Source organism: Mangifera indica, chromosome 2 (genome assembly GCF_011075055.1).
Source record: "Mangifera indica cultivar Alphonso chromosome 2, CATAS_Mindica_2.1, whole genome shotgun sequence".
Classification (NCBI taxonomy): domain Eukaryota; kingdom Viridiplantae; phylum Streptophyta; class Magnoliopsida; order Sapindales; family Anacardiaceae; genus Mangifera; species Mangifera indica.
The window spans coordinates 17,468,456-17,481,050 of NC_058138.1; the positions used below are offsets into that span (position 1 = coordinate 17,468,456).

General features: G+C 34.8%; 1 protein-coding gene and 2 long non-coding RNA genes across 3 annotated transcripts; all 3 read right to left on the reverse strand.

The window, feature by feature from the left end:
* Positions 1 to 393: 393 nt before the first annotated feature.
* Positions 394 to 2,377, reverse strand: LOC123209639 (coniferyl alcohol acyltransferase-like). The gene is made up of 2 exons (XM_044627765.1): positions 1,928 to 2,377; positions 394 to 1,606 (listed from the first exon to the last, which is right to left on the reverse strand). The coding sequence occupies exons 1-2, from the start codon at positions 2,342 to 2,344 to the stop codon at positions 641 to 643; spliced, it is 1,383 nt and encodes a 460-aa protein (XP_044483700.1). The 5' UTR covers positions 2,345 to 2,377; the 3' UTR covers positions 394 to 640.
* Positions 2,378 to 6,793: 4,416 nt separating this feature from the next.
* LOC123209744 lies at positions 6,794 to 8,247 on the reverse strand. Its single transcript, XR_006501121.1, has 2 exons — positions 7,646 to 8,247; positions 6,794 to 7,373 (listed from the first exon to the last, which is right to left on the reverse strand). It is a non-coding gene; the product is annotated as an uncharacterized LOC123209744 (long non-coding RNA).
* Positions 8,248 to 8,969: 722 nt separating this feature from the next.
* On the reverse strand, positions 8,970 to 11,633 carry LOC123208449. Its single transcript, XR_006500794.1, has 3 exons — positions 11,567 to 11,633; positions 9,134 to 9,190; positions 8,970 to 9,049 (listed from the first exon to the last, which is right to left on the reverse strand). It is a non-coding gene; the product is annotated as an uncharacterized LOC123208449 (long non-coding RNA).
* Between the last annotated feature and the right edge of the window lie 962 nt (positions 11,634 to 12,595).

The following is a 12,595-nucleotide window of genomic DNA, read 5'->3' on the forward strand; positions in this document are numbered from 1 at the left end:
TGTAAAAAAATTTAAAAAAAATCTACCTAGCCAGCTCGACCTCGGCCAAGCCCAGCTCGTTTCGGGTTCAACCGAGCTGAGCTCGAGTTGGCTCAGCTCGAGTCCAACCCTAGCTCTAATACCTTGGGGTTAAGAAGATTTATAATTGATCAAATCAGGTTTTTATAAATTTCTTAAATAAATTAAGCTCGAGCTCGAGCTCGGCCCAGTCGAGTTCAGCCCTAGTTCTAATACCTTGGGGTCAAGAAGATTTATAATTGATCAAATCAGAATTTTATAAATTTCTTAAATAAATTAATCATGATAGATGTGTTAGAGTAACGTATTGGTTTATATGATTAGATCCCAGCAGCTCCATGCATTAAGTAGAAAGTAAAATTAATTTTAAGATTATTGGAACAATATGTACATATACTCGTATTTATATTTTACTTAGAACCCTAAGCAAATCAAAGAAGACGAGGTTGCTGCTGACACGGTGCAGCTATCTTCCCAGATGAAGTGCACACAATACAAGATGAGGGACTAGAATGTTACACACGAGGTGAAAATAACACAAAATGACAACACCAAGAGCCTGCAAGCCTCATTAATACATGTGATTTTACTGTACCCAAGACCGTTGGACTGATCATTGAACTCATTTCATTAAGTTAAGATAATCAGCGGTCAAAGGCCTAAACACATTAGATGCTTCCCTCTCAATCACCTGTAATTGCTTCTTCAATAGGTGCAAATACACCACCCAGTCACCGTTCCCCAATGGACTCGGCATCGGCATAACATACCCGGCATCGCCACCCCATGGGAAATGATATGACCCGAATGCTGGTTTGCCCCATCCAAAATCCACCCTTGAAACTGGAAATCTCTGCCCTGATGACACCACAAAGGCCGGTCCATCGTCAGTTCCATTGATGTATATCTTAGCTAAAGCTGGCTGGGGTCTATGAGCCTCAACCCAATCAATCAGTGCCAAGAAATGATGTTGTGTCACTGCGTTTTCCAAGAAGGCATGAACTTGATTTGCCACAAAAGATAAAGGCTTTTCCTCCAGTTCAATAATTTTTTGTCCCCCAATAGGGATTGATAATACATTTCCGAAATATGCACCCATTAGTCTTGATTTTTCACTATCTCCTTGGCTTAACCTACTTCTTCCATCAACAACAATCCCCAATTTTGACGTCCTTTCACTGTTCGTAGCGCCACACTTGGCTATCATTTTCCATAAAAAAGCACTAAAAGACTCGAGTTTTGTCCTCCTGCAACCATTGGCGCTGGCGAGTGATTGAAGCTCGTTGAGTTGGTCTTTTGTGACATAATATATTCGACTTATGAGATGATCATCATGAGTAGCTCCAACTGGTTCTTTAGGAGATGGAGATGGTGAGAGTGGCACGTACATGTCATCTAAAGCAGGGTCAATGCATCCTGGTCGTCGAGGATTCAGCACAGATCGGCGAAAAGATGGTAGCAAAGACATTGGTTTAGACTGAGCTAATTCAGCCCATGAAACTAGAAACATATTGATGGAGTATGCGTCTGCTATTCGATGGTCGAAGGTGCAAGCCACCACAACACCACTGCAATTCAGCTCAGTTGCCTGTAAGTCAAGAAATTCATATAATATTATATCCGATGACATATAATTAAAAAGAAGCAAGTAATACATATGATTTGACGTTCTTCAATAAAGGTAGAATTCATTAAGGAAATAGTTTAACTGCCATCTACACTTACTCATGTCCCCTAGATTCCCTTAATTATCTCCCTAAATTACGTGTGACTTTTGTCGTAGGTTAAAAGAATAATACCAAAAAGGTTCTTGGTATACACTTGAATATCTTGCAAGAGGTTTTGGAATTGTTTGATGCATTGATACAAATTAAGAAGCAAAAACTTTGAGGGATGAACGATAAGTGACCTGAATAGAGAGCACTCCATTCTTCTTGTTAGGCACAAGCTTGCCTTGGATACTTTCATCTGGGTTATATAAGTTGAGTTCACTCAACTCAACATTAGCAAACGCTTCAACAAAGTCCACTCCACGGTTGTTACAAAGGAGTTCAGGCTCACCAACAGGGTTGAGTACGACCTCACCGGCGAGGGCGTAGTATGACACCAGTGTTTGAGCCAGGGCCTTCTTTAGAATTGCAACCATGGAGGCAAAAGTCATGCTTTGAAGTGATGGTTTATGGAAGCAAAAGAAGACACTAACATCAACCGGTGGCAGAAGCAAGTCGAGGTTGGAGAGTGGCAGCCAATGCTCTTGCAATGGTAGCACTGCCGCCACCACCTCTGTCTTGCTTACAGTCACCTTGAACTCTCCTCCTGCAACCATCTTTTTCTTCTCTCTCTCTCTGTCTCTCCTCTTTTTTTAATGATGATGAGTTTGTGAAGAAGCAGGAGGGAAGGGCATGGATTATATAGGCAGACGTAGGCCCTCCCATTCTTAAGCCGTAAGCTAAAGATATTATCCTCCTAGCAATGTTATACGTAAACAATTTCTTTTGTGTGTATATAAATCATAATTTTATTTTTAATTATATAATAATAAATTATCTATATATATAAAAATATATATACACAAAATTTTAATATTACTATATTATTATCTATGCCAACGGTAGTAGATATATAAATATCTTTTTCTTTATCAACTGTGGTACAGATGTAAATATCTTTTCCTTGATGGATAAGATGTTAGATACGTAAAGAACAAATTGGATTCGAAAAGGAAAGAGAAGAATGCATAGTGCACTGACAATTGAATTGCCCCCACATTGGCCAAATTCATCAGTTAACATGTGCCAGTAGTTCATGCATGTTAAGTACACTTCCAACTGCAATGTGCATGTCTAAGTATCTCATTGGCTCACGGCTCTATCAATTTAATTTATTATTAAATTATTATATATATTTTTAATAACATCAAATATCTATTATATTTTTTAAACATAAAATTTATTAGAAAAAAATTTTATACAATTATCAGCAACAATCAAATATATTTCTTTATTTGAAACATGAATTTCAATTAAGTAAAATAATAAAAACTTAGAAAAAACAAAAAAAAAATCAAATATATTAAACAAACAATTGACACTTTATTATATATATAAAGAAAAAAAATAATTATAAATTTTTTCATTAATTTAATTAAATCTTATAAATTTTAAGTTTTTTAAATTTTAAGATAAGCAAAAACTGTGTAGCTATCATATAAACTCGGTGTTTTTGATTTTAATTAATTCTTCCAGCTTAATAGATTTGATTAAATTTCAAATCAATCAATAATTACATATAAATTATATCAAATTGTGAATAGCTAATTCTTAGTTACAAGTTTTTTTTGAAGGTTTTTCTAAGATCTTGGTTAGGTAAGACCATCAATATTTTAAAATTTTATCAATATATTCTTCACTCATTAGAGCAAATCACTAGTTTCATTCAATAATTATGATGTATCATAATTAAATGATCAATGGGGATGTAAAACGAAATGACATCCACACAAAACCTTGCCTCAATGTCATGATCAGTCTGCACTGCAAAGAGGAATTTTTAACTTGTTGAAGTCAAGGCACAACATTCAGAATAGGCTCACCATAGCACCAATTGCTTGCTGCTCTATTAATCAGTAACAATTGTAAGAATCAGTATCTTAGTACCCCTTTAGCTTCAACAGACAATGCTCTAAATCACAGCTTCACTGAACAGCCAATGTCCTTGACTTGACATAATATTACTGGCATAAGTAAATATCCAACTGAAGTGCAGCCATATTACATGTTTGATTCAACCACTTGGACCTATTCATTTGGTGCTACTCAACTTTAAAAAAAAAAATAAAAAAACAAAAGAAAGGATGCATAACGAAATGACATCCAGACTAAATCTTGCCTCAATGTCATGATCAGATGGCATTGCAGAGAGGGAACTTTAACATGTTGAAGTAAAGGTAATTCAATAGTTGCACATTGTCCAAGTTCATCAAATTGCTATTCAGTTTGTATACTATTCGCACAAACAGTCATGGCAAAGAAGAGTCCCTGGCTGAATTAATTGCCTTTATACGTTCACGTTTTCATAATGTGAAGCATATTTTCTGTGTCATTTTGTGCGTACTTGTACAACCATGTGAAACATGTCAACCATTGCTTTCTGCAGGTGGCCATCTCAGTTACTTTTCTCTAAAACCCACCAAATTTATGGCTCAATACATCACGCAAATAGTTGATCAATTGGGGAGCAGTTTCTTTGCATGCCCATTCCTTGTTTAATAATGTTTGCTTCTCTGTGTCATTTTTTATAGGCCTGCACTTGGTTCATCATCTTTTTCAAGAGGGTTTTTTCCTTTTTTTTTTTTTTCAATGATTAAAATAACCCTTTTCCGTATTGAGGGAATCTTAGATAGGTGTCCTTGTTGATTATATTTTAACCAAAGAGAAATAAGACTTGCAACTTAAGCTCCAACAAAGCAATCAAATCTTTTGACAAGGAGATATATACTCTTGGGGATCCGCACGAGAGCCTGATAAAAATTTTTAAATTATCCTTCGATTTCCAGTTTGGTGAGAAATAATATTTAACGGCAATGCAGTCACCTTACACGGTTCGTTCAACCACTCCGTTGAAACTATAAGGTTCGTGCATCGACAGCACCGAAAGAACTTTCCTGTTCAGTTGGATATTCTCCTTCATCAGCCCATGCATAAAGTTACAGTAGTTAACCAGGTAAAAAAAAAATGATACAGGACAAAAGACAAGTTGATCAAATTTGCCCTAAAAAAAAGTTTGAGTGACAAAGAAGTTGGGTTCCAAACATGAAAAGCGAAGATTCAAGTCTCTTCCAGCCATATTTTAAATTAAACTATTAACTTAAAACTCCTCCTATTCAGCCTTCACCCTTTACAACAAATATATGTTGTCGATGTCGAAAGTACATATAATACAATAGGCACTTTGAGCTCCCTACGTTTATAATTTTACCCCAAAATAACAGTCAGATACCTCCATTCTTACTTTGGATTATCTGACAGCACACAGCCCATGCAATTCTCACCTGAAACAACTTGTGGAATTAAGAATTTTAGACCTAGAAAATAAAGATGTTAAAAGTATATTTCAATCTGCAGAACAACCAATTTGAGGTTTCTGGCCATTAAAGACAACTAATGATCATAAAATTTTGCCAATAGGTTCTCAAATTTCCAATTTTAAAGGTTTTAATACATTGTCTCCTCATTTTCTCTCTTTATTTTCCGAAAAATATGTTATGTTTTGTCTTGAGTTGTTTTACTAAATAGAAATGAAACCAGGAGAATCTCTCTTTTTCTTTAAGTGAAGAGAGATTGAATTAACTTAAAGTGTTCCATAAGTAACTCAAAACTAATAACTTCACCAAACATTTCCAATTTTCATAATCAAGAATTCATTATACTGCCAATAATTATGTGTTACATAAGTATTTGATCTGATGTATAATAATTAATTTTTTTCTTGTTTTCACGTCATTCAATTATATATTGATATATAAATTTATTTAAATAAATTAATAAGATTTGTTATCTTCTTAGATAAATAGTAAATAAATGATGACTTAGATATATAATTATGGATCCCATAGTCCTATAATCCTATTCAACTGGAATTACATAGAATATTAGAGCAGTATAGGTGTTGAGATGAAGTGAGTACCACTACTAGCACAAAAGATGATATTGCCCAAGTGTTGGTGGGACAAGGAGGGCTATACTCTCCTCAATATGCAGTTAAAATCAGCACAAGCTTAACAAAGCTAGAAGAGCAGCGAGAAGAAAAGCAGACAATGGTGTTGTGGGTGGCAGCTGATAATATTAGGAGGAATTTGGCAGCGATTAAGGAAAGAGTATTGGACAAACTTAGAGCAGCTGCTGTTCCGGCTGATGCTTTGGAAAATGCTCGCCACTTCTTGGAGAGCGTGGTGAGAGATGTCATGGCCTCGCCAACGATGCCTTGCTTAGTTACAACTTAGCTTAACAAGCAGATTTCAATAATTTATTCAATCATGTTACATAATGCAGAATGCAAGATTACAATTAAGCAAAGTTTATTGATGTTCCTGGATGCTCCTAGTGAGCTTCAGGTCATTTGATTCTTCAGCCAGTGCTAAGTTCATTTTGATTGCAATTTACATGAACGCAGAAAATCAACCGTTCTCCTCATGAAGAAAATAGATTGAAACGAAGGGTTGAATGGATAGCTATCAATATATGTATATCCTAGAATATGATGTTTTAACATCCTTCTGTTAATTATGCTAGTGTGAGCACTGTCCAATAGAATGTGTCTCAACAAAATTATGATTTTAGATTTAGTACTGCTTCCAAATAATATTCAATAATAATTATTTGAGCAGATTGTAGATGATGCAGAGCAGAGGCTAATGGAAAGGGAGAAAGTGGAGGAAATGAGAGAAAAGAGGACATTAATGAGCAAATACTACCTATCAGCAAGGCTCTTCAGAAGTCACGGCTTTAGAATTATTTATATATATACAAGAACCTCATTTACCTTTTTTGGATGTGTCATTGGGAGAGGCAACTGTCAGTGTCTTATATTATGAAGTTGACAGTTTTCCAGATGGTGTCACTTGTTAATAATCTGGGTTTGATCTCTATATTAACACAATGCATAATAATTTGGAGAAGAAGAGCTATGTTACTGGCAGTTGTTTGGTCCCATGGTTTGTAAAGAAATGTACACAATCTATACAAGAAATTGAACTTTCTTCAATAGAGAGAAAAGAAGTACAAAAAGTGTATATATTCATACATATGCCCAAGGATCTTTTACAAGCTACGATATACTTCAGGAAAAATTGAAATGAGATGTGCTCGGCATTACACCCTTTGAATCTGATACTGAAAAAGAAGCCTTTCCTTCTTTGCAAGGAAGACTTAGAACAATAAATTTCACTTTTTGTCAATGAAGAATTCATACACAATTCAAGGACCATCATCTCCATCTCAAATCAAATTACATATATCAGAACATTCCAGCAAACTGCACAACAACAAATGTAATTGATAAAACAACTTGTGTAAAACATGTCTTCCTTATCCAGGCTTAAGCTACAACAGTTCAGTAATTCCTCCTTGAGTTTGTATAGCTTAAGTGAAGCTAGATCCAACTTTGATTTTTGCAGAAATATTGCATGTACGTTAACAAGGAACTGGTATAATTTTCTGTTGATTCCTATTCCTATGCGTTCTTCTGGTTAAAAGGTATTAAGAAACCCAAAATTTAACCGGAAAGTTATAGTATCTGAAGAACATGTTTACCAATATCGACGGCTTCGAAACCCTTCCTTGAAAACAACCAAAGGTCTGCAAAAGGCACAGAGAGAATATAATTTTTTTTCCTTGGAAATAAGACGTTATAACGAATTCAATTGTTTTTCAGTCTGTTTCTCAATGTTTAGCAAAAGCCAGATGCATCGATAATGTAAAAGATATAATATTTACAAAGAAAGAATGGACTTTGTTCAATGTAAAACCCATCAGAACAATTCAGGATATTTTGATGACAACCAGCGGACAATAGTTGATTTGGGATTAGTTATGTAGGAAGAAATTTGTTATAAAATGGAAAAGACCACCTTCTGACATTAAAAGGGCCTTCACCAGGGGAACCTTCACCTCCCCTGATGCAAGTGGTGACACATTTAATAGTGCAGGACTCGGCTTTCCTCGATATGGGTCATTGGATTCTAGGCTTCGTGCAATCCTTCGCCGCCGCGCACTCTCCGGCTAGTTCCTGGGGTATATTAGATAGCGTTTCTGCTTCTTCAGTGGCACCTGAGGTTATCACAACAGCAGCTGCTAACAAGCCTGTGGCTGTAGTTGCAAGATGTTTTCCACTATTGTTGCTGACACAGACACATGCAAGAATCCTTGAGATTCTGTTGAAAAGAACCGGAGCTGAAGCGTGAAATAGCATCATGATGAGTTGTTATCTAGTTTCCCAAGGATCAGTTGAGTGTCATTATACCTTCGTTTTCAGCCAAATTCAACACTAATTCCCCCCCTGCCTCTGGTCCTCTCTCCCATTTTCCCTTATCTTTTAGCCAAAACGCCTTGCTAATAACTACGTTATCCACTGTCTTTTTTTTTATCCACGTGTCAAACCTCATGACTCACAAAAACAATAGGTGCAGTCGGGCATGTCTATGTCACTACTGACTTACAGTGGATTAAACTCTTAACTAGTGTAATGATTGTGAGACGGATAAAACTTGAATAGTAGATTTAAACATTTAAACTTGAATATTTTCTCCCTGAACCCGATGTCGAACCGGTAAAACCTGGTTTCATACTGGTTATTTTAGGCCAGCAGGAGATAAATCCGAACCCCATTTGGCAAGGCTTCACAGGTTGTTAATTTGAGTGAATATGCTAGAAATTACTGCAACATATAATGAGACAGAGCACAAGTTCTTTCCTTTAAATCACTTTAATTCAAGACACATACACATTTCCCTTTGGCAAATGCACTTACATTATAGAAATAAAAACATCAACTATAAGAAACAGAAAAAAAGCAACAAGAAAAAAAAAAACATTAGAACAGCATACGATATGCTCTGTTGGAAGCTTTACAATATCCCATCAGCTGAGGAACAAGCAACAAATAATTAATCTGAGGATCAAGTATTTTTCTCCAGCACAGATAGTGCAGGTGTCAAATAATAGTTTGCTTTGTCGGGCAAATGTGCAACCTACGGAAAGATTTACAAAACAAACAATCAGTTGAAATTCACAACCCTACAGGGAAAAATGTATGAATGTAGAAAAAAGTAACTGATTGGTGATTTACCGGCTCATATAGTTCTCTCCCTTGTTAGGCAACATATTCATAACATACCTACACATGATTGAAGAACATTTAGTTCAAAAAAAAAAACCAAAGAGAACATGACCAACATCAAAGCTCTTATTTCTTGCCCAGTTGAATCGTGCAAGGCCTTCACACATATATCAGCCACATCGGCACAGCTAATGCCCTGAATGGAGAGAAAACAAATGATAAGATTGGAATTCATTCATGTAATATTATACATACAGTTGGAAGTGAAAGTTGTTATCACCTGAGTAATCCTGTTTCCTTGATCAAATATGAGAGCACACTGCCCACCAGGTTCCTCCTGCAAGGATCGATCTTTCATTATATCAAATGTCCACTTTAAGTATAATCAGCTCCCAGACGGTATTTGAAGGCCAAAGTTATTTTTTGGTTTAGGAATTTTAGAAAGAAAAATATTAACTTTCTAGTTTTAGCTAAAGTAATAGAAGGAAAGCGTCTTCTCTAACTTTCTTTGTTTTTACTTCTCCTTCAAGATGACCATGATGGCTGCAGAAGTTTAGTAATAAGAAGCCAAAAAGTAAGGTTTGCAACTCAAGAGTATCTTATCACTTTTCGCTTTCATACAAATACTCTCTTTCACACAAATATTACAAACAATGATTTGCTTGTGAAAACCATGAGTGCTTTCTGTGCACCAAGTTAAAAGAGCCTAGATATAAGGAAAGGAAAGTCAAACATATATGATTTGCAGGAATGCAAAGCATGAATTCACTAATAAATCTGACTAGTTTCTGAAAAGATCAGCTATATGAAAACAGCAATTCCAGGTCTTTTAGGGGCGAACCGGTAGTCTGGCAAGGTTCAAGTTTTTATTCACTGTAATAATACAAAGTGCCACATGGCTCATCCATGGGCAAGTTCATGGAGCTGCAACCACAATTAAGGCTCCAATTGGAAAAATAATTTTGCAGGTTCTGTGCTGTATTCTGAAGAACAGAGGTAATGCAGCACCAAAGTATATTATCTGATTTTAAGGTACTCACCGTGTGTGAAATTTCATATTTTTTGGCATATAATTTCTTTGATTTGTGGTATGTAATTTATTATTCAATTAATTTCTTGTTTTAGGAAAGTGAGCATTAATTGCATTATTTTAAGAAAAGATGCGAAATAAAAGGAATTTAGAATTGTCACATATCAAGACAGAAAAACGACAAAATACATAGAAGATAGCTGATTGCAGAAAGGAAAGAGTCTCGTTGTTTGTTGAGAAATTCACAGTTGGAGACTTGACTGACAATTGGAGACAGTTCAGGTCCTTTGAAGGATATTTGATACAAAATATTTGTCAATGACTGAAGCAGACCTAACACTATAAAAAGAAAAATTGCTCTCTGTTTTAGGGATCTGGTTTTTTTAGCCTCATTTTCTTTCACAAATAAATACAACCGCAACCCTTCACTAGTTATTCTTCAATTAGGACAAAATTTTTATTTTAATTTTCTGTGAAACCATGAACATAAACATAAGTGGCTAACTTTTTTCTTTAGTCAAGTAATCGGGATCATGGTTTTACGACGATTGTAAAATCTTCTTTACCCGTTCTTTTCTTTTAAATATTTAATCTATTTCTGATTTTTATTTATTGATGTCTTGTTCAATTAAATAGGAGGCGTCTTATTTACTTTTGATTAAAAACAATTTTGCTAGATTAAATTATTAAATCCGTAATTGTTTGATGGTTTAATTATAAGTGACTAACTAGCATGTTTGGTGAAGTAGAATAACTATTGTATATTAGTAGAATATGTTAACCTAATTTAAACAAAAACAATGTCTGTGTTTTGTTGATTAGAATCGGTGGCTTTTCTAATTATTAATTCTGTTTTCAATTTAAATTCTAAGATCGTATCTAAAATTGATTGAAAAATAAAAGAAGTAATTAAAGAACGTTTCTTAATTACCAACACCCAAAGAAAAGCAGAACAATGAGTGTCTTGATGTTTCATAACCGGTTTATTTAAAAGGAAAGATTAATTTTTTTATTGATAATCAATTGAATTGAATCATACCTAAATTATTTGGTTAGAACTCATTTTATTATTGTTTCAATCTAGTTTTCTGATTGTTTTGATTATTTAATTCTGAATTAATTTATTTTTGCTTATTGGTAGGATTCAAAACAACAAAATCTCTCTTGTTTTATTTTGTTGGATTTCAGATAAATAACTCAATATCTGTGGATACGATTCTATTTGCCTTATCTACAAGTTTTTATTGAGAGAATACAAAATTTTATTTTTGGTGGATTTGACAACCAACAGTGACTTTTAGGATTAATGGTTTCTCAGGATGGAATTCAAATAAAGGTCTTGAATCCCCTGCAGGTCACTAGCTGACATTTTTATGTCTGCATGAATTTGTATTTGGCTTTCATATTCTATTTCATCTAAATTAGGACTTGCTTCTTCTTACATGTGAGGGGGGTCCATTACAGAATTAATTCTTGTGTTGGAACCTGGTTTCTTCACGGTCACTACACTTGTTTTAAACATGCATCAATTGTCATTGAGGTTGAATTTTAATATGCAATTCCACCAGGTGGGTCAAATTTGTGACGCATGCACAAATACAGACATGTATATAAGACTTCATACTTGAGAACAGTAGCTTACGTCAAATGAAAAATAAAACTAAGTGTGGCTCCTAATTTTACCTGCAGAGGACCAGGGCGAATGATTGTATAGCCAAGACCTGGTCTTCCCAATGAATCTTCCCCAGCCTAGAGAAAATTCAAGAACATCAATAATACATAACAGTGAAAATTTAAAAAGTAACTTTTCACATGTTCAAAGGAAAGAGAAGCCACTTACCCTTTTCGGCTTCGAGAACCTGCTCTCCTCTGCTAGGTTCTACTCCTAATCCTGTACAAGAAACTAAAACAAAGTCTGTTTCTTGCCCAGTCTGCAGTCATCAGCACAATATTGTCAAAGGCTGAGGACCTATATAAAATGTGCAGTCTCTATACTTAAATTACGATGGTCACATAATTCCTTGCGCCTAAGCATCCTTTTTTCAGTACTGAAAACATTTTAAATTCATTTACAGTATACCATGCAAACACATTTTCCAATAGAAAACCTCCAGAATCAGCTTTGCACGTGTTAATTGACATAGTACTAAACACTTGCAACCTTAGAACATTTATTCTGTGAATTACTGAGTTAACAACAGAAGTTTGAAGTGTAATCCAGGCCACAGAAACCAGTTATTCCAAAAGCAAAAAATGAAGAATACTACGCTCAATGTTCCAGTGAGTTAAAAACAAAGACATCCGTAACAAGAATTAAAATTATAACAGCCATGTCTGTCACAAGAAGATGGGGTAAAAATTTAAGGAAGCTAATGAGAGACTGAGATGGTAGAATGGATCATAAAAGTTGAGACATGGAGCTGGAATGCTATGCTGCATACAAACTGTAAAGGTTTACCTCCCAGTTCTCTAAAACTTGAGTAACAATTGTTATATAGTAAAACTTTTTCTTAACCAAACTCGTGGAACATTACTCAATGAAGCGGCAAGCTAAAGCTCCTGAAGTAAGGAACTTCTAGATCAATTTTCATTTTTATCCGGTGCCTATGTTGAAGAGCAACAACTTTTGCCAATATGAAGTTAATTTTTGAATTAAAATTTGAATTGTAACGGATAAGATTGTAATATTTTTTTTTATCCTATAAATTAAAA

Coding starts and splice junctions, on each gene's coding strand:
- LOC123209639 (XM_044627765.1), bottom strand. CDS start 2,344: ATGGTTGCAGGAGGAGAGTTCAAGGTGACTGTAAGCAAGACAGAGGTG. Junction 1,607..1,927: donor ATGGAGTGCTCTCTATTCAG/GTCACTTATCGT, acceptor CTTGACTTACAG/GCAACTGAGCTGAATTGCAG.